Source organism: Ischnura elegans, chromosome 3 (genome assembly GCF_921293095.1).
Source record: "Ischnura elegans chromosome 3, ioIscEleg1.1, whole genome shotgun sequence".
Classification (NCBI taxonomy): Eukaryota; Metazoa; Arthropoda; class Insecta; order Odonata; family Coenagrionidae; genus Ischnura; species Ischnura elegans.
This window is the reverse complement of record NC_060248.1, coordinates 128960694-128981338: the sequence shown is the minus strand read 5'-3', so window position 1 is coordinate 128981338 and position 20645 is coordinate 128960694. Positions and strand designations below refer to the sequence as shown.

Genomic DNA, 20645 nt, shown 5'->3' with positions numbered 1-20645 from the left:
TTCTAATAATCCAAAATGCTCATTTTGGGATGTTACCTTTGTTCTTTAGGTGCTGGCTGTATTCAATTTTTGTGTCTTCATACCATGGGCTGACATTTGTTCTCTATGTGTTGATGATAGGGATGGGGCATTTGAATATTGGAAAATATCACAGATACTAGCACTACGTTCTTCCTGCTTTCACTTTTTATCACTAGAATTTTTCCAATCCTTTCTTAATGCCCTGTTTATGTAACTGTCTGTAAGGAGTTTTATTAGCATCCGGTTAGAAATGAATGAGAAATTTGTTCCTCCCACATTTTATTTTAATATTTATAATGCCAAGTACAAGATAATGCATGGAGAAAGAACTAGCTGATGCATCTCCTTGCAAGCCTGTACACTATCTCCATGCCTCGGTTCCCCTTTATCATGCCATGACAATCTGCAGGCAAGGGCTTCCCTTAGGTGAAATACACAAAGTGTGGGTGAAATGCAGCAGAAACCCAAAGAGAAAACGGTCATTAAGTTGAAGTGATATCTGGATCATCCTTTACGACTATAGCATGATTGAAATCTAGGTGCTGAGGCACTATGGTTATGAAATCCACTTACTTGAATGAAGGATTTCAGGTTAAAATCGGTGTTTGATACTTTTTGGTGAAAGTCTAGAAATTTTCTTTTCATGCAAGATACATAGCACCATGAAAGTTTTCCTTAATGTTGTTATGGATGGTAATGAGACATCACCATGACACTACAAAAACTTAGCAATTGTTAGTGAGAGCACCCTGTTCTGAGAACCCTGTCCGGAGACAAGAGTTCCGAGACTTAGAGTCTCCGAGCCTTTCAGTTGAAGGGCCTTTGCACGAAAAGTCCTTAGCTGGAGAAATTCTGTGGATAAGTTCGGAGGAAGTTCAGAGGAAATTCGGAGGAATTCTGGGGGGTAGAAATTTTGGGGGGGCACTAAAAAATGAGTTCTGCTGCACCCTGCTGGATTGAGACAGGCACCTTGATGACCATTCTGTCGGGCCATTTGTAGTGTACATGTATAGATTGATTTGAAGGCGGTCAATTAAGCCCATTTTGATTTAAAGTGACAGTGCTTCGTGGTGAACTGCCCTTGGCATTGTGGGACTGTCTGGAAGCCATTGCATGAATTACATCTTTTTTTCTCAAGAAATGGAAAATCAGCCATGGTGCAAAAATTCATTTCAATGTGCAGCAATGTTTGGGGAAATGAGGTTTGCTGCGTGGAGAACGTAAATTCATGTATGTACCTCATTGGAGGAAAATTGAGGCCTTAATTCTTTGTGTGCAGATAGGGATTTTTTTCTCACTTTACAGATGGTTTGTGATAAATACCAATGCCAACCAATTTTTATGGGATGGGATTTTTTTGCGATGCGAAACAATGGAGAAGATTAGGGTGAATTTAAAATAGGTATCACAACAGTTGAAGTCATAGCCCAAGTTGGGTCAGGATCAAGTCTTGATGATTAGATTCAGCATCTTATGTTATCATCAGCATCTCCTTGAATGTTATTTAGCCAGAAACATGAATTTTTAATTCAAACCTTTAAAAAATCTTAGCAAAGGAAGACTAGCTAAGGAAAACTACATTTATCTTGATCATGATATTGGAATCATCTTTTCAAAGGCATTATAGTGTATAAGTATTTTTTGTATCGTACCATCTTGTGGTGTCCTCATGTTTATTCTTTAAATGTATTTTCATTATCTGTATGTTTAACTTTTTGTGTTTTTGTTACATGCACATAAGTAGTATATTCATGATAAAGTAGAACTTAAATAATGTAATTTTTGTTACTTTTTTTTTTGCAGAGGTTGGTTGGTTGTTTAATTTTTTCCTTACTATTTAGGTGTTGAAACTGTGCTGCTTTTTTAGTAATCTGCTGATGTTTTGACTAATTACTTGCCTTTTCCAGTTCATAAATTATGTGATGTCATTTTAATTCAAGCTCATTTATATTCCCATTTGGTATTCAAATGCTTCTTTTACCTTTTGCCGCTGGAAATGAATGTTAATTAAATATTTATACTATTTTCAGCAGGAGGAGAAGCCTTAAACTTTATGACTAAAAGAAACTTGTACTTATTAGAGAATTATAACTATCAAATGGGTTCTTCACAGATTTTGGGCCATGAAACCCATCTGCAGTAAAATGGTTAATGCTAAGTGAGTAGAAGTCATGTTACATAATTAACAGAAATTTTCAGTTCAAGAAATGGGAAAGTTACTTCATTATTTCACAGCTGTCTTGAAATCAATAGCAATATGCAAAGCAGTAAAAATTGGTTATTTTAATGCTAATATTTTGTTTTTCTACAAACGTTTATTTAGCAGTAAACCATAGTATCATGAATATTAGATACTTCAACAAGTTGTGCCTTGTAAGGTTGAATTCACATTAAACTCTTGATAATAAAAAATCATTGTGCCAAAAAATTGCCTCTTCATAACATCGAATTGCGTAATTTCAAGAATTTTTTGTACATCTCACAAAACGTTTACTTTGGTTTTTTTTACCATTATTTGCCTTCACAGAGTCATTGTAAACATAATTGAATGTCGCCCGTGAGAGCATTCTTGAATAAATGTTTTAGCTTTAGATTTAAAGCCATAATTCGTCCTAAAATATGTATTCTTCCTTATATTAATTAATCAATGATCTCCGCATTGTGGGAATTCCCTGGTAATTTTGAAATCTAAAAAATCATAAATTGTCCTATCTTATATGATAAATGAAGTTTCAGAACCCAGAATTTGTATTTTCAATTGCGCCATGCATTTAGCACTGGCTTTTCATCTGGAGCGACAGTTTTGCTTTGTATTTTTAAAGCTTCATATTATCTTGCTTCATAAAATCAAGAGTTTACTGTAAAAGAAAATTGGTAAGCCAACAATATACCATCGTGCCATCCAATCACGTCCTCACTTATCTCATCACTTTTGACTTATCTCATCAATTCTTTTCCACGACTCATGTGGAATTGGCTGGTAAAAATGCCTCCATTGGGCTATTTCCTTTAGGAATAGGGAAAAAAAGCAATTATATTCTGTTGGTTGCCAAACTCTTATCACTGTGCTCCGAGATGAAAGTGAAAAAACTAGACACCCTCTCTAAGAAAATGCCTCCTTTCAGCTTAGCAATTACCATGTGAGTGTTCATAACGAGGAAAATTCAAGCTGGGGAATAAGGGGTGTGGAAAGTTACACAGGATTTCCACTGGGTCAGGTTCTCCAACTCCATCTCGGCCGACGTTTCAATGGGCGAGTTGTCCATCGTCTTCATGAGGTGCTCAGAGTGTAGCCAGTGTCGTGGAAACCAGTGCTGAGGAGCATTAGTGAGGAACGAGGAAAAAGGCAGGAAGCTCTTGACCAATCACATAACACCTGCCCCGGTTGATACCGCCTTCATCCATATATAAGGAGGCCGATTTTCAAGACTTGACATGCCCTGAAGACGATGGGCAACTTGCCCATCGAAACGTCGGCCGAGATGGAGTTGGAGAACCTGACACGGTGGAAATCCCGTGTAACCTTCCACCATTCTATATGCCGGGAAAGCCTACGATCATTCTGGGGAATAGGGCCTTTGAAGTAGCTATTCAACTGGCCACTAGTGCAAAGGATCTCAGCCTCTCCCAGCAAATTGACAGGAGGAAGAGTTCCTGAGTTTCTCACCCGTTTTATTTCTTCTGATATTTCGAGGGTATGGTCTGCCATCGTCTTCAGTGGCGCCGACTCCATGGGGCCTGAGGGGACCCGAGCCCCCTCAAAAATCCGTTATGGGTGAGAGGAAAAAATGTGTCAGGCTTGTCGATTTTCCCCGGAGTGTCCAGATATCGAGATTCGAGTGATCAGGGTTCTAATGTTGATCCCATGACTCTTCTAAAATGCTTAAAAAACTTAATACTCACTACTTATAAAACTTCCCGGGGAAAGATCCCCTGTTTGGGCCCCCCCAATATTTTTTGCAAGTCGGCGTCCCTGATCGTCTTCAAGGGGATAATAGCTACTGGAAAATTCTCCGGTTTATGTTGAGGATCCAGGTCTGGTGAGCTCTGATTGGTCAGTTTTCCCGCTGGTCTATTTTCTCTCTTCTCAGAGTTTTTTAATCATTGGTTTTCACGTAGTGCTTCAGTGCAAACATATACACGGACTTCCACCCTAGCACCACATGTAAACCAATTGTAAAACTTGGGGAAGAGAAAAAAAATGAATCTATCAGAGCCCACCTGACTTGGATCCTATCTATATGAACTGGAGAATTTTCTAGTTGCTCTATCACTAGGAAAATGATGACTAAATTCCAATCCACTTTGGGGTGTGGTAGACATACTGAAATTTCCCCAGTTTATGAAATTGATGTCACGTTTTTCGACTTTGGGCAAACCCTCAGACCAAAACAATATGTATAAAGGCTGTACCGCTGAAGGCATGCTATGTACATAGTTGTACAGGCCTTACTAAAGAAATATGGTAGGCACAGGCCAAACACATGACCGTAGTATTTGTTCTTAAATATTATTTAATCAAACTAAGCTACACATTTAGGTGAAAAATGGTTTTTAAAGTTAATGCACTTACGTGTAAAAGCCCCACTTAGAAAAATTATCGCCTTATTTTTGACTCATCTTTTTACGTGGTGTGTGCGTATGCATCCAAAGTTTTTGACTATTTGATATATTATGTTTTCGTTGGATTTCATGCATTTGTGTACGTTCATGCCTGACTGATAATATGAACTAATGTTCCAAAATAGAATTGGGGATGGTCTCTTTTTGTACATATATTTATTATACAATGCATCAGTGATGCATGCTACGCAATGTACAACATCAAAATTCGGCCAGTTGTATACCAATCTCGATTTTTTATCCATACATTTTATGCATAGCCTTCAGCTTAATGATTTAAAAAAAAGATTTTGGTAAGGGATTTGTTTTGGTTTATAGTTTGTAGATGGCCGTATCAGTGCACATGCGCTTTTGTCTTACGCTGGTACATTCAGGTTTGGCAAATGATGTGCTTGAATTAGTGTGTGGTATACATATACTAAGGTGGCATAGTTGGATTGGAATTAGGCCTATGCCTTAAAAAATGTCCTAAGAAATCACCTCTTTGACCTGGTGGGAAACCTTAGGGCTCTTCCTAATTAGTGATTACAATGATACAATGATATTGATGAGTGGTTAAATGATTTTAGAGTACCTGTAAAAAATTCTCTGCTACTGCTTTGTAGTTATTATCATGTGAACTATTACTCAGGTAGTAGGTACCTCAAAAGTTTAGGAAGAAGGCCAGTATCTTATCGGATGAACTATGGTTTTTAGGTTGGTGTAGTTCAATCTATAAAGTATTAATTAATTATTGTCATTGCATATGAAGTACTTTCCACTATTTCACTATTCACATTTTTATGAAGCATTAAAAGTATGTTAGAACCCCAGGAAATGTGAAAATGGCATTCAGAGCTACTTGAATGACTGTTTCCTCTTACCAGTCTTCTTTTCAGATATGATCCAGAGCTCTACTAATTTAACCATCAAAATTAATCTGTGATTCTCCGACTGAAGGATTTACTACTTGCATTGTCCAATACAGAATGTTTAAATAATTGTTTCCATAAATTCGTCTGTGGCCATCTAAAACTGTCATGACGTTTTACCTCTTTAATTTCACTAACATTGTATGCCTTTAAGTCATTTAAAAAATATGTTTTCTTTTGTCTTATGCCAGATACCTTCGGAAATGCACCTTCTCTGGTAATTTTTTGAAAATATTATGAGTGAATGACGCAAGGCAAAGATGCATTTTTTGACATTTACCCTCATTCTGCACTTTTGATGAAATGAATTTATTTTTCCCTGTTCCTTTTTTTTTTTGCTGGGAGAGAGCATTTTTCTGATTTCACTCTATAGTGAGGGAAGTATGGTTGAATGATTAAACCCTCTGGCCAAAGAATGTTTGTATGTGGACACTCATCCGTTCTGTCCATTGATGAAATTTTAATATTGTGGAGTTCAGTCAGATTTTCCTGCATTTTTAGTTGACGATGGCTAATTAGTAAGATTCTTATTAAAATTATTAAATCAAAAGAAGCAATTTCAGCAGACTTTCCATGCATTGAAGAATTTAAATCTCAGGGGTTGACTATATCTACAGGAGATAAATATTTGTGCCCATATTTATATGGGGGATGATACCAAATGCTAATGTGTACCTACTGATTTATGGAAAGTTATTTATGCATCTGTATACACAATAACTTAAGGACAATAGGCATGCTACTTCTATTGATTTGTGCACACAATATACCTACTTTGCTTGTAATATAATCATATCTTATTGTGAAGGTAAATGTTATACTGTGTTTATGGATCTGTTCAAGCATGTCCCATATTAATTAATTACTGCAATGCCACAATTTCCTTTATGGGTTTTTGGCTGAGCATTATATAAGCTAACCAAGTTAGCCTGGAGGGTAGTGTGCTTTTTGGCTAACCCAAAGGCCGTGGGTTGAGTTGTGCCTCAGGCATGGATGTTGTTATTCGTAATGATGAATATTTTTGGATACATCACCTGATTGTGAAGCTACCTCAACTTTGATGCACAAAATACTTTTGATCTCTAGAAACCTACGTAATGCAGTACAATTTAAGTCATGGGAGTCAGTAATAATAAAGGCTTTTGTATGTGTCACACATGCATGGTGTCTCGAATGTTGTTTCTATCTAACCAATGATTTATATGTTATGTTGAGGACTTGTATATAGTGATGGATTCGTTAGGGATTTCCATAAATATATTTGTATAATATCTTCATTTTCATTAGCAATATTTGTGGATGCTTGTGACTCAAAACTCACATAATCATGATTGAAGGAAACTCCTCAAATGCCGAAAAGTTCAACTTTTCACCCATTACGTAATGACATGAAAATCCATCATAAAGCATCTTGCCATTTGTTTTAATTACTTAATTTTTTCCTCAGTCAGGAATGGATTGCTCTCTTTGCTCTTGGGAAAAAATAAACATTTCCTCCTGGAATATTCATGCTCATGGTTTTTTTTGCAAGGTGGTGTGTGACATGTTTTAGAAGAATGCTTGGGTGTGCTGCTAAGAATTACATTGAGATTTGTTTGTGGAGCTCAGAGACTGATAGAGCTTTTTACAGATTTTAGAAGATTTAGCATAGCTATACTATAATGGTGCCGAAAGAAATAATGATCAAATCTTGTTAGACTTTTGTCTCTGCTACTTATGGTTGAAGTTGTTGCAATTCCTCCAAATTTGGCATCACATTGTATGAAACACTGCCCCACCCACCATTCGTCAGGCGCACTCGAATGGGGATTCCTCGAAAGGTTGGCGAAGCTTGGATTTGGGAGCGCAGCACCCCAGGCCACTGTTCCGCACCCAACGATCCTCCTCTGTGCCTGCTCCCCGGTCGCAGAAGTCTGTGGAAGGTGTTGGGGCAGCAGGGCTCGGAAAAGTAAGGGTCAGGAGAGTGTTTTCAGCTGGGTCAGAGTGCGCCTAGGAGAGGAGGAAATGATTAGGAGAGAGAGATTTATAGATAACTAAATAACATATCATCCGTCTGTTCACTGAGATATAAATTTGCTAAAATAATTATATGCTCCTTGAAATTTGTATTACAGCAGCCGATCCAATTTATAATTTCCTAGATAATCTATTGTATTATGTACCCCTGAGTACTATTTCTATTTCATTTCAACAATTCAATTACTTTAATTTTTTTTTGTCTTGGATCCAAGCAAACGATTAAGTTTCTTTTAAAATTGAGTAAGTTTGAGTTCTATATTTTATTAATATAGGCATTACACATTTTTTATTTTAATTTCTTTGATGTCAATGTTAATGTAAAAATATAATTCTATCACTGCTGTTATCAAGTTTATTTTATAGTCCCAATATGTTGACGAAATTATGATTCCAGCAGTACTTATTTCTAAAGCTTTTATTAATTACTATTTTTATTGTGCATAAATTATTATTTATGGCTTTCTTAAACTGTTGATGGCTCCTAAATAATATGATTTAGTAATCCTGAGATAATTAGATACTCCCATGGCATAATAAGCAGCCATAATACTAACTTAATGCCATTGATAATCAGTTATAATAATTTATTATGATAATAATAGTGCCTCTGTAATTTATCTGTATCAGTTAAATAATTGAATAAGATTCACAGTTGTGGAATTAAAGACTTATTCATTCATGCAGTTGGTATACATTACCAATTACATAATAGAACATTGGGCAGTGCTCTAAAGATCCAAACGTTGATACTTTTGCCTCTCAGCCACAGCACTGGCCCCCCTCTCTCTCTCTCTCTCTCCCTCCCTTAATTATAGCCTCCTCTCGTGGCGACTTGCTCTCCCCACTTTTGGTAATTTTGTGCACCTCACTGGCCCATTTTTGTCTCGTGTCTCTATCATCCCGATTCCCCACACCCCATTGCTGCCTCTCTCTCTCTCTATCTCTCTCTTTGCTGCTTTGTTTCTCCTGTTTTTCTCATAAAGATTGACTTCTACCATTTCTCCTGTTTGATAAAATGTATTTTTTTTCTCTGTCTCTCTCTCACTCATGCAACAACCACGCTCCCGCCATCTCCTCCTCAATTTCGATGCCTTTGAAACGTTCATTTTTTGTATTCAAAACCTTCTCATTTTTTTTTGTACCTCTTATTTTTCCTTAACTTGGCTGTACTTCTCGATGCCATCTCAATGACCTCTCCTCGATCCCGTCTGCCCTATTCCTTCCAAATATCTCCATTCCATTATCCTCCATTGTTTGTTTTTTTTTTGTCCCCACCAAACCTTCCTCAAACCTACAACCCTCGAACCTGTGCAGAATGCAAGGGTCCTCTTCAAAACTCAGCGATCGTTCTCTGTCCCAACGACTAAAGAACAAAAGTCGATGGAGGGCGGGGAAGGTGCGGGAGAAAAGGTAGGCATTACCTACCACCAGTTCAGTCAAATTGAAACTTATGAATCAAGTGATTAAGATATTTCTGAGTAACAGTGCTGCCATTGCGAGCTGATTATTTTAAGTATGTTTTGAGGGAAAAGCATGGCTCGAGTAGTTGATACCACTATCACTTTGCTCTGCAGATGATGAGTCATCAAGATAGGGACCGTAATAGAAGTGTCTAATCGTTCAGTGTGCCACAAATGCTTATCGTGGGGTAGTGGCTGCATTTTAAGTCGCTTCTGTATGTTGTGATGCGCATTGTTAGGTTGTAGTGGTCTCAATTGTATTTTCTCATCAATAAAAGCAGATTCAGCAGTTGCATTGATAAGGAGAATGCTTATTAGTACAAAATGCTAGGTAGCTAGTGATAGTACACATCTTTAGAATTAAGAATGGCTCTTAGAAAAGCCATTGAATTGAGATGCGTTTAGTTAAGTATTTAACTTGTTTTTGGAGCTATGCATCAAGCAGCTTTCTGGTTAGTGATGGTTTTATAAGTCACAGTTACTTTGTGGCACTTAAAATTTATTTGTTGTGATATTATTGCTTCTTTCAATAGCTAAGCAATGTACATAATAAATGTAATTTCTGATGTAATTTCTTGTGCTGCTATCCATCTTCTTGCTGAACAGATAAGCTTACATCAGAAATCATTGCCATGATTTTATACCTCGATTAATCATTGCACGGGCATGGTGACTTGATGCATAATTGATGGTCACTCTTGATAGCTCTGATGAGTCTAATGAAGCAGATTGATTGTTGATAAGTTGTCACTGCATTATCATAGTGGAAGCTATATTTTTTATTGGTGTGTCTCAAATACTTGGGTTGACTTTCGTTGAAGATAAATATTTTCAACTCAATCAATATATGAACCCAGGGAGGAATGAGAAGTTAAAAAAATCATTTGGCTTTGGTTTTCTTCAATCAAATTATACTTCCACTATGCGGACCATCAATTGTCAGCTCATTGCCCTCTTGTTAAATGTGCTGTTGAGGACCCGCATTGCCATGAGTTATCGATGGCATGTTTTTTCAGTATGCATCACTGTGGCACCGTGATGCTTTCCTGTTGCTATTAAATCAGAGTGTGTGTTTGTATAATGTGCTGATAACTAGGCAACGTGCCAATGGTGTTGTGGCCTCTGTGAGCACCCTGCTTTGAAAATTGGAACCAAATTAGCGTGTTGAATAAAATGATGAAAATTTATTTTGGATTTTTGTGTAGGCATTAGTTTTTCTCTCACCATTTTCGATATATTGCTATCAGTTATCAAGGGTACTGTCCATTCTGCTTCAGCTTGATGATGATGTTGTAAAATAATGACATTATACTTTTATCTGGCTAACGGAGCTTACAGGCCACAAGATTAGATGCATTGGTGACGCAGGCATGGATTCTTTTTGAATTCTGATTATGTGTTTTGAAGTACAAACTAAATTATTAAAACAATTGATTTTCGATGTCGGCCGTCTACTTGTGAGGGGAAATGCTTTGGCTTCTGCTTTAGCATAGCTATATTGCAAACTGTTGTTTAGTTGAAGCATTCAGAAATTTCCTTTTGCTTTCAATATCATGGGAGTACTTAGGTCTTTAATGCCGTAGGGTAATATTTTGAGCATATTAATGGCATTATGTACAGATTATTAATCGCCTATGAAAATACAATTAAATGAAATGTCCTATGATTGAAGAAAGTGAAAATGAAATCCTTCGACCATGAATCAGGGCAACCTCTTTCCCCCTTCTCTTCTGTCCATCTATTTGCTGTTTCTTGTAAAGTTCTACTCTCTCTAATCTCTAACAATATTTTTAACTTCAGTTTGTATTTTTGAATTGTATATCGATACCTGTATTTAATTATCCACCTTTCAAATTTATTTCATGACTCACTTAACCTAGTCTGTGTGTGATGTGAAAGGTATTCAGTGGTCAGAATTGAGGTGCCTCTTTTTACATGTGTCATTTGGTAATATTCATTGTCTGTTGGTTATTGGTGTAATTCAATTGCTCGTCATGAAAATTTTCTTTGATCCTGCCGAGGTCAATCTGTTGGATTCCATTTTTAGTTGTCTCTTCCGACTGCTCCCCATTGGTTTTATTTAACTCTCGCCTACTAGTGCTATTGCTGTTGTGCATGCTGCTACCCAGAATTATCTATGAGCTGGGTGCGATTCATATCTGTATTTTAACTAGGGGAAGGCTTTGCTCTTTTATTTCTTTTTGTGGCATTTGTTTTTGATGTGAATTACCTGTGCTCACACATACTGATTGATTACAAATACAGTGGTGAACTTCCGTACTTATATCTATTAATACCGACTGTTTCGACTTTGTAACCGAGTGAGATCTTTCATTCTTGTATGAAGTCATTTGTATCTTCATATTAGGGGTTTGGGTATCCATCTTATTCTATTGTTTTCTAATTTGTTATTCTTTAGAGTTGCATGCTTATTATGACATCTTCCTTTTTAAAGCATCTCATGCTAAGAATGAACGCAGTAATGGCTAGGTCACTAAAAAAATGACATTTTAACAATACTTGTACCTAATTGTAATTAATTTGAATAATAGTTACACATAAATTCCAAAATAGTTATTTGTTATAAGCAAATATTTTAGGGATGCGCCATAAATTTCAGAATGATGCCAATCATGAGTAATGACTATAATTTTTTTTAATGATTTAATTATCTATAGGAAATAATTTCGTTAATGTTTTCATTTTCTCCGTTGCAACCCTTTTATAGCTACTCGCATCAGTTTTTCCCTCAAGGGCATTTGTGTGTTATGTCCTTTTTTATTTAAAAGCAGGCTAGGTGTAGTGGAAGGGCATCTTGACTTAATAAAAAGATGGCACTTTCCCATAAATTATTTGGGAATGTACTATGCATTTCAACCATTAGGTCATTCTCTTGTACACTGCTCTGAAATGTGAAATTCTGGAGTTGTATTTATAATACGTATTTGGATGAGTTGGGATGGGGAGTGTAAGGTTGGGAATGGGGGGGAAATATTTCATTGGGTGTTGGTGCCGTTGAGGAATTGCCTCCTTTGTCTCTCAATTTCAAACATTTCCAGTTCATCCAGTGTTGGGCCTTCCCTCTCCGCATGCACAATCTGCAGGTCAAATTCATATAAATTTTTCTCTTCAAGGAGATGTTTCGCCAGAATGGTCAACTTTTAATGTGGTCGTGGAATAGGCTGCAGTTAGAATTGCTAAAAGAAAAGGAATTATCACTGGTTTAAATGAATTTTTACCATTGATTTTTTTATGTACTCATGCATGAGTAGTGGCCATCACTACATGATTACATATCTTCATTCTTTGAACTTTTTAGTTATGATTTAAGTCACAGCTATTCAGGGTTTATTTTTTCTCTTCCTTAAAAACCTACTATCGTGTGGTGTGCCTATGTGTCCGATATTCCCCGAGCCTTTCTTCCTGAACTCTTGGAGTGGTATGCAAGTTTATATCCTTTCTCATGACTCCTGGCTGTCCAAAGATTACTTATTAACATTCATGTCTTTAAAATTTGACTTGGACTTGTTTAAGTGTACAGTAAAAAATCGCATTTTCTTTATGAAAGAAATGATTGCTCATATCAATTGACTGCTGTTTGTTTATGCTTCTCTCAAAACTAATCTATCGTTTAGCGATCTCATCAAAAGATCTTGTGGTACCTCATTTAGTGAAAGTGGATTTATATAGTTTTGTTGCCAAGAAGTCATTGATTGATATCCCTAAGAATGCACCAGTAAATGTGACAGTGGATTCAGAATTGTGCAAATAAGAGGTAAAACACTAAAGCTTTTAAGCAATTGAGTGTAGAATAAATTTATTTTTAAAAATAATTGTTACTATTCGTAACTCAAAACTAATACTTTTAATAACTTTAATTAAATTATTAATTTCATTTGCACTCTATCGTCCTGCATAAATGATACAATTTGATATGGAAATATGTAATGTGGGTGATGTCCGACCATTGAGTGACGTCCTGACTTCGTTTTAATTTTCCACTTATCAGTAGATCTCCTGTTACATTTCTCGCTAAAAATATTATTATATCCACTCATAGTACCTGAATATTGGTGCCTTTAATTACTGATGGCATTTCAAAGTGATGTTTTAATTCATTTTGAACTAAATTTTGGAAGCCCCTTGATTTATATTCATATTGATGCTATATTTGTGAGACTAGATATGAATTTTGATTATTATAATTTATTATTTTGCGGTTTTGAGAGCAGCATATCCTCAGATTCATAAATTGTACCTAGTTTATTTTTCTTAAGAAATGCCCAATGGATTTACTTTAATGTGCCGTATTTACTAATATTTCATTACATCCTTTTTTTTTCTATCATTGTTTGCCTCAGGATTATCCTCATTTGCCTTATTATAGGACTGCTTCATTTTGGAGTCAAATAGATGTATCTTTACTTTTGGTATCTTAGTTATTACTCCTCTTGTTATAATTATTATGAATTGGGGAATGAATATTTAATCATGTATTTTATTTATAATCAATCAATATGTGTGCACTATGTAACTTTATTTTGATGTAAGTGGTTAGATTGTTCCAGAATGCTCTTGCTAAATGTAATGTAAGATGTGTAGACCACGTACCAAGTTTGTTGTGATGGAAGTCAAATTTTTAATGTTAAACCTGAAAGGACTTTTATGCAAGTTAAGTGTTCATACATAGCTAAAATTATTGGAATTGAATTTGTATGTTATAGGATAATCATTTGATAAGAGTTACATACCTTGGTATTGTTTATTAAAAAGTAATGCAAATTTTAGGCCAATGAAGCTGGAAACAATTCCTCTCTATAATCATATGCCAAAATATAATTTTTTCTATATTCAAATTACTAATATGGCTATTAAGTGTTAATATTTCCATTGATATCTGTTAGTTATGGAATCAGAAGGTTGATGACATAGCTGTGGAGGAGTGAGATAAATGCATGTAGATTTCATGGTAAGTGGTAAAAAAAAGTTACATTTAATTGATGTATTGTTAGAAATCCATTTCTTGTAATTCTGAGGTTTACTGAGCCAAATTTAAATGCTTTGTACTTTGATATTGCATGTAATTGATTTAACAAAATTTTTTGTTTGATTCCCTGATAACTGAAGACTCGAAGTGCCAGAGTTTCAGTTTCAAATGAAAACAACATCCTTCTGGATCCAGAGGTCCTCACGGATTTCTCTACGCAAGCTCTGGTGTTAACAGCCCTTGCCACTTTGGTTAAATACACCACTGATGAAGGAGAAACTAGGATATTGTATGAGTATCTGGCTGAAGCCTCCATAGTCTTCCCTAAGGTCTTCCCCGTGATGTAAGTGCCAAAATGATGTAGTCTAAGTAAAACATGGACCGCAAAACCTTTAGTAAAGTGTAGCTTGCTTTTTTAGTAATAGGAAGTTTCAAAGTTTCTTGCACTCTGAAAAAAAGAGTTTTTCATTATTTTAATGAATTTGATGAGGAGTGTGGGAAAGTGATACAATACCATCTATGTGGATGTTGGCAAATAATTCCTTCGATGCTTCCTACGTGGAAGAATTTTGGAGAATCTTTGTATGAAATTGCCTTGTTAAAGTATGTAGTTCGCGTCCTTTATCTCAATTTAAGCTTGGAGGAACATAGTATCAGGAATATTTTTATGTAGGAATTACTTTAATGAGAGTACATATTAATGTAATAATGTTCATATTCACAGACATAGCTTGCTGGACGCAAAAATTACTAGTGTCCTACTCACTTGCCATGATCAAGCTATTTTGGGTGCTGTGCAGGCAATCATACAAAATATGATTGCATGTGAAGACACTAGTCAGCAGCAGTTGCATTATCTTCAAAGCTGTGGATTTGGTGGCCTCTGGAGGTTTGCAGGGCCTTTTACTAAGGTAATGCATGCACGTGCATAAGTACCTATTTGCTGATTCAGTCATGTTATTTACCCTTGTTCTGTTAACTCTTATGCATTTGGACTTACCATATTGTTCGTTTAAAAACTTGTTGGCCATGTCTTGCATTATTTTTATAGTATTAATGAAAATTTGTTTATATGAAGAAGGTGCAGAATTTAATAGGAGTCATTCATATTTCTCATAACGAAGAGAATGTTTCAGCTTTCTTTGTTTTGAATATCAGGAAGCAGCAATGCTTCAGTAGTACTGAGGAAACTGAGCAGTACCATTATATTGTATCCTAATGATAAACCTACTTCAGCACACACCCGATTATCTGGGCTAATGATGGGGAGAGAGAATAGCAGAGGATAGAGACAGCACAAATAATCGGAAAACACGGATAACACCAGCTTTCTCTTAAATGTCTTGCAATGTTCATAATTTACTTAAAACAAACAATATATTATTATTTATGCAGTTATTCTGTTATTTAAGAGTGCTTCCCGGACTCATTGAGAGCTTTCTTTGCTAGTTCGCGATCTTTTTAGTGGCGATAACATGGTTTTACTCGTATTATTAATGCTCCATGTAAGGCCTGGTTTTGAAAACTACACATCTGTGGCTTTGTGATAATGGGCACAGAAAAGTGGTTCGCACGAATGCTTCAAAACCACTGCTTGACGTCGGAAACTACACTGTCAGGCACCACGTACGACACGTAGTTGCGTCTCGCACAGATTGCCGAGGTTGCAACTGCTGCGGGACGTGTGTCCGTGATAGCAGAGCACATTCATTTACTGCAAGGCTTGGAAAACAGGGACATGGTGCTCCTGTGAATGCAGCTAGCACCTGGTCGCTTCCATTTTACGAAGGGGATTCTAACGAAAAAAAATAAGCCCGGTTTATCATAGCATTAACGCAGTAATTCTGGTGATTTTGCGTCCAATTTTATATTTTTAAAAAGATCAGAAAATATTGGGCAAGAGTATGCTTGGATGTACCGAAGCCGGATAATCGGGAGTCTGCTGTTTGTAGCATTTCATTGGTGGCTGATTTATTCTTCTTCGTGTATCTGAATATAGTCTCCCCACAAATTTTCTAAAGCCTGAATTTTTGGAATTTTGTTGAATATTCTAAGTAAGCTTTGATGCATACATTTTTCATGGCTCAACAACTTGGGCCCCCAAAGTGATTAATTATTATGTATTATTTTGATTTTTGCTTATTTTTTAATAATCTGTAAACGTGCGAAAAATCCACAGAGAAAAAATCATTCGCCTTGACCGGGATTCGAACCCGGATCCCTCGATTTCCGGCCGAGTGCTTTAGCCAGTTAAGCTACCGAGGCGTCATTCTTCCCTGTGGAAATTTGTGGACTTTACCGGACATGGTGGTATGGACTGCCGAGCATATTATGCGACGAGCAGTCCAAATCGTGCGCATGGCGCCACAGCCGGAGAGTAAAGCCCGAACTTTGAACACAAGGGGTGTTCTCTCTTGACGAATTATGCTCGGCAGTCCATACCACCATGTCCGGTAAAGTCCACAAATTTCCACAGGGAAGAATGACGCCTCGGTAGCTTAACTGGCTAAAGCACTCGGCCGGAAATCGAGGGATCCGGGTTCGAATCCCGGTCAAGGCGAATGATTTTTTCTCTGTGGATTTTTCGCACAATTGTGCATTGCGGGTGACTCCCGTAAAGTTATCACCGTGGCTAGTCCTGGTAAACTTAAATTCGTCAAGAGAGAACACCCCTTGTGTTCAAAGTTCGGGCTTTACTCTCCGGCTGTGGCGCCATCCGCACGATTTGGACTGCTCGTCGCATAATATGCTCGGCAGTCCATACCACCATGTCCGGTAAAGTCCACAAATTTCCACAGGGAAGAATGACGCCTCGGTAGCTTAACTGGCTAAAGCACTCGGCCGGAAATCGAGGGATCCGGGTTCGAATCCCGGTCAAGGCGAATGATTTTTTCTCTGTGGATTTTTCGCACAATTGTGCATTGCGGGTGACTCCCGTAAAGTTATCACCGTGGCTAGTCCCGGTAAACTTAAATCTGTAAACTTTTACTTATGGTATCACACTTATAAGTGCAGTCTCTGAATTGAAAATGTTTTGAAAATAGAATTATGTATTGAGTGTATCAAACCAACATCTTAAACACGGATAATGGGGAATTCCACAAAAAATGGATGATTATAATCGTGCTGAAAATTAAAGTGGAAGAAGTTCTTGTCTAACCTCCATATTATTCATAAAATTCCACTTTGAAAATCTTGTAGTAATGTTGCGCTCCAAACAACCCATCGCCATGTTGGCTGAGCGTGACGTCTGAGTCTTGTAAAAAATATGTTTACGTGGTGCCAGTAGAGTATTTGTCCCAGCTTTAGAAAAACCTATGTATCTCAGTACAATTTATTTTAGCATTCTATGTTAATTTCATCATCAGTCATGTGAAATATTTATCCTGAATAGTTGACATGTTTAAAGAATGTATGCATACTGGAAGATGCTGCACAGTCTTCACAAATAGCACTTATTACTTTTTCATCCTCCTCATCCACGGCGATTTCCACAGTACAAGATTATTGTTCTCACTTTATGGTCTGGTGTCACCTTAGACCCAGCAGTGCAAACGCTCAAATTTATTAACAGCTGAACCCAACAAAAGGCTGGAACACCCTATGTCTCTCTTCCAGACCTTAGGAATGCTTAGCAAATCGGCATAAAATATGATCCGTTGTATTTCTCTAAAACATTAACTTCATGTATTCCAATATTACACCAAATACCACCAAATACACCAAAATAAAGGCAATGAATAAATGACAGTAGTTAAATGAAGTACAAACCAAGCTTTAGATTACTAGCGAACAAGATTGTTGATTTAATTGATGTTACATTTCAATTTTGTGGCTTCTCAACTCCGCACTGAGAAATTTTCATTACTGGAGAAGAAATGAGCGACCTTGAATTAATCTACCTTCCGAATGTTCCCAGAATGCATCTTTACAAAGTCGGAGTAAGCCGTTACTCATAACACGCACCGTAAAACTCTAAACTATTCACAACTGTTTTTGATACACCCTTCAAGTTATGAATCAGTATCGTCGTAGATGTTTGTTGTCATTACTGTTTTGTTTTTGCCATGGAGCAAATCTGCTTACTCACATTCTGAAGTCACAGGACGTTTTTGTAGCGAGAAAGAATTTAGTAATTTTTGCGAACTTTGAAGCTCTGTGGCAACAAGAATATTGAAAATTACGAAGTTATATTTTGCATTCGTGAATACCTTTAACTTACTTAACTGGACATGTGTAAAAATTACCTTTTAATTTTACGAGAGCACCATTAGTGCTTTAAAAAATGCCATTCTAAAACTTCTTTTCCCTCAAATTACACTTATTGTCAATTTTTCGCTGCATTTTGTTCTCGGCAATGAGAGATTTGAAAAATGCCCTTAATGTTTGTTCTAGTCTTGACATTGTCTGAGTTTCATCTCTTGGATCTTGATCATCATTTATATTTCTCTCAATAGCTGTACTTTTGGGCGGATTGAAAACTACTCTCGGAAAATTTTATACTGGGAATTAATTGTGTGAATCTGTATTGAAGTGATATTTTAAAGAGACTTGACTTAGAGAATATTTATTGTTCCTATCATTTGTGTGTACTTATTTAATTTATTTGTTTCTGTACAGTCTAATTGTACGGCAGAGAGTGCTGAGCTGTTTGTGAACTGCCTGGAAGCAATGGTCGAAACTTGCTTGCCTGGCGGGGATGATGTGGAGGCGACCGAGCTGTCACAGTATTTGTCGATGCTCAGCGTTTCATCAAACATGAATTTATCATCATCCCTTTCGTCTCTCACACTGGGATCTCCCACTGAAAAAGGTTTGTTGAAATTTTTTTGTGCTAGCAGGAAATTTTACCAACTAATGTAGAATATTTCTGTGCTTAGTTGTCACCAAATATGTGCCTTTTTTATCCTCCTATCCAGTATAAGTGCAAAAGAAAGGTTTCACTGTAGTTCAGCCGTATCATTTCTTTCTTCTGATTCACCATTGGAATGAAATGAAGAGCAATGTAGATATATCTCTTGTGCCATAATAGTTGGCCTATTTATTCACAGCCATGCCATTAAGAGATAGGTTGGAAAGTTGTGCAAGTAGAATATGTGTGGGTATTTCACAATGAAGAATCCTCATGGACCATGGATTACTTTTCATGGTTATGTATATACATGCATACAGCTCACTCTGCTCTCCCAATTTCCAATTCACATCAGTCCGGGAACAGCTGATCATGGATGGTTTGAATAGTGATGCACATAACAGTAAAATATTCAAATATCTCTCCATTATTTCAATGTATTATTATCTATTTTGGAGATCATAGCCCTTTCTAGCATCATATCAAATATTCCATTGTTTTCATTTAAAAATCCACTTTTACAGTACCCAGTTTTTCTTTTTTTTGCTCACACATCACTCTGGCATCAAGAATTCGTGATATCCATCAATTATGGTGGGATGATTATCTTGCTTCATCCGACAGATATTCAAAGAAATTAACGATACATCCAATGATAAAATTGGGTCTGGTTTCAGAGTGGAATAGGCAGTATACAGTGGTGCAGTTAAAATTATTACAAACATTAGGAAGTAAGAAATGGTTTAAATACGGTAGAAGCCCGGTTTTACGAGCACGGCATTTTATGAGAATCGCGTTTTTGCAAGTGATAGTCTTTGTACTGCCAAATGGCCTATGTTTTGCGTGTAAAATAAATCGGATTTAGCGAGGTCAAAAGTTCCCTCCACTGTGTACGCTTGGTTTTACAACAGACATTTCTCGAGGGTGATGCACCGCTGAGAAAGCATTAACTATTATGTTTTTTATTATCTCATTATTAAACTAAAAATACAAGATGTGTGTCAGATCTACAACACCTACAGCCAGTTGCGTCCAAACATTTATCTGATTTACGGCCGTGAGTTGCTCCGCGCACTACCATTTTACGTTCTTCTTTTGTTATGCCCAGTTATCAGTGGGAGGGGAATGGAAGCATGATGATAGTGGGAGAGGGAGTTACTTCCCCCCCCCCATCCTCCTTGGCTGGCTTCATCGCTATAATAATATAATAGGCTACGTCTTAAGGCCTGGTTACACAATACATTAACACATACGGGTTAATGTCTAAATGTATGAATGCCAAAATGCACTAAACTTGTGCGAATGCATGCACAAAAAATAGAACCTGTTCTAATTTGGTTCATGCATTAGTACATGTTCTGTTCTGGTCCACCAAAATCATTCATGCAAACGTACATTAACTTATACGTGTTAATGTACCATGTAACCAGGCCTTTAAGCATGGGAACATACATTGTAATGAAATGCCCTTTATCTTTTCCAGTGTGAGGTATGGAAGTTGAAAGCGCAACATTGTCGTATTTAGGTCGGCACCCTAACATTGGCTTCCGACTTATGGAAAACTAGAGCGACATTACCTTCCGTTGCATGCTATCCGGCGATGCGTATTTTGATATTTCATATATGCATCAGAATGTAGTTTGATCAAGACATGGTCAGCTATTGCCATGTGGGAAAATCTCAGTTGTCATAGTGAATCTTCAATATTTCTCCTTTGTACTCTCCAAAATTCTTAATAATTCAAAATTTCACATCATATCAGCAGAACTGTG

General features: G+C 36.7%; 1 protein-coding gene across 9 annotated transcripts in view; it reads left to right on the top strand.

The window, feature by feature from the left end:
• The window catches only part of LOC124156553 (neurofibromin), a 115273-nt gene that overhangs the window by 90619 nt on the left and 4009 nt on the right, over nucleotides 1–20645 (top strand). For 6 of the 9 annotated variants that reach the window (XM_046531166.1, XM_046531163.1, XM_046531168.1 and 3 more), the window contains 4 exons: nucleotides 7348–7503; nucleotides 14162–14364; nucleotides 14746–14932; nucleotides 18642–18834. In XM_046531166.1, the coding sequence (XP_046387122.1) occupies nucleotides 7348–7503; nucleotides 14162–14364; nucleotides 14746–14932; nucleotides 18642–18834 (739 nt within the window). Of the gene's footprint in view, nucleotides 1–7347; nucleotides 7504–8888; nucleotides 8985–14161; nucleotides 14365–14745; nucleotides 14933–18641; nucleotides 18835–20645 lie in introns of all 9 variants that reach the window. The other 3 variants (XM_046531169.1, XM_046531165.1, XM_046531167.1) reach the window with 2 other exon arrangements.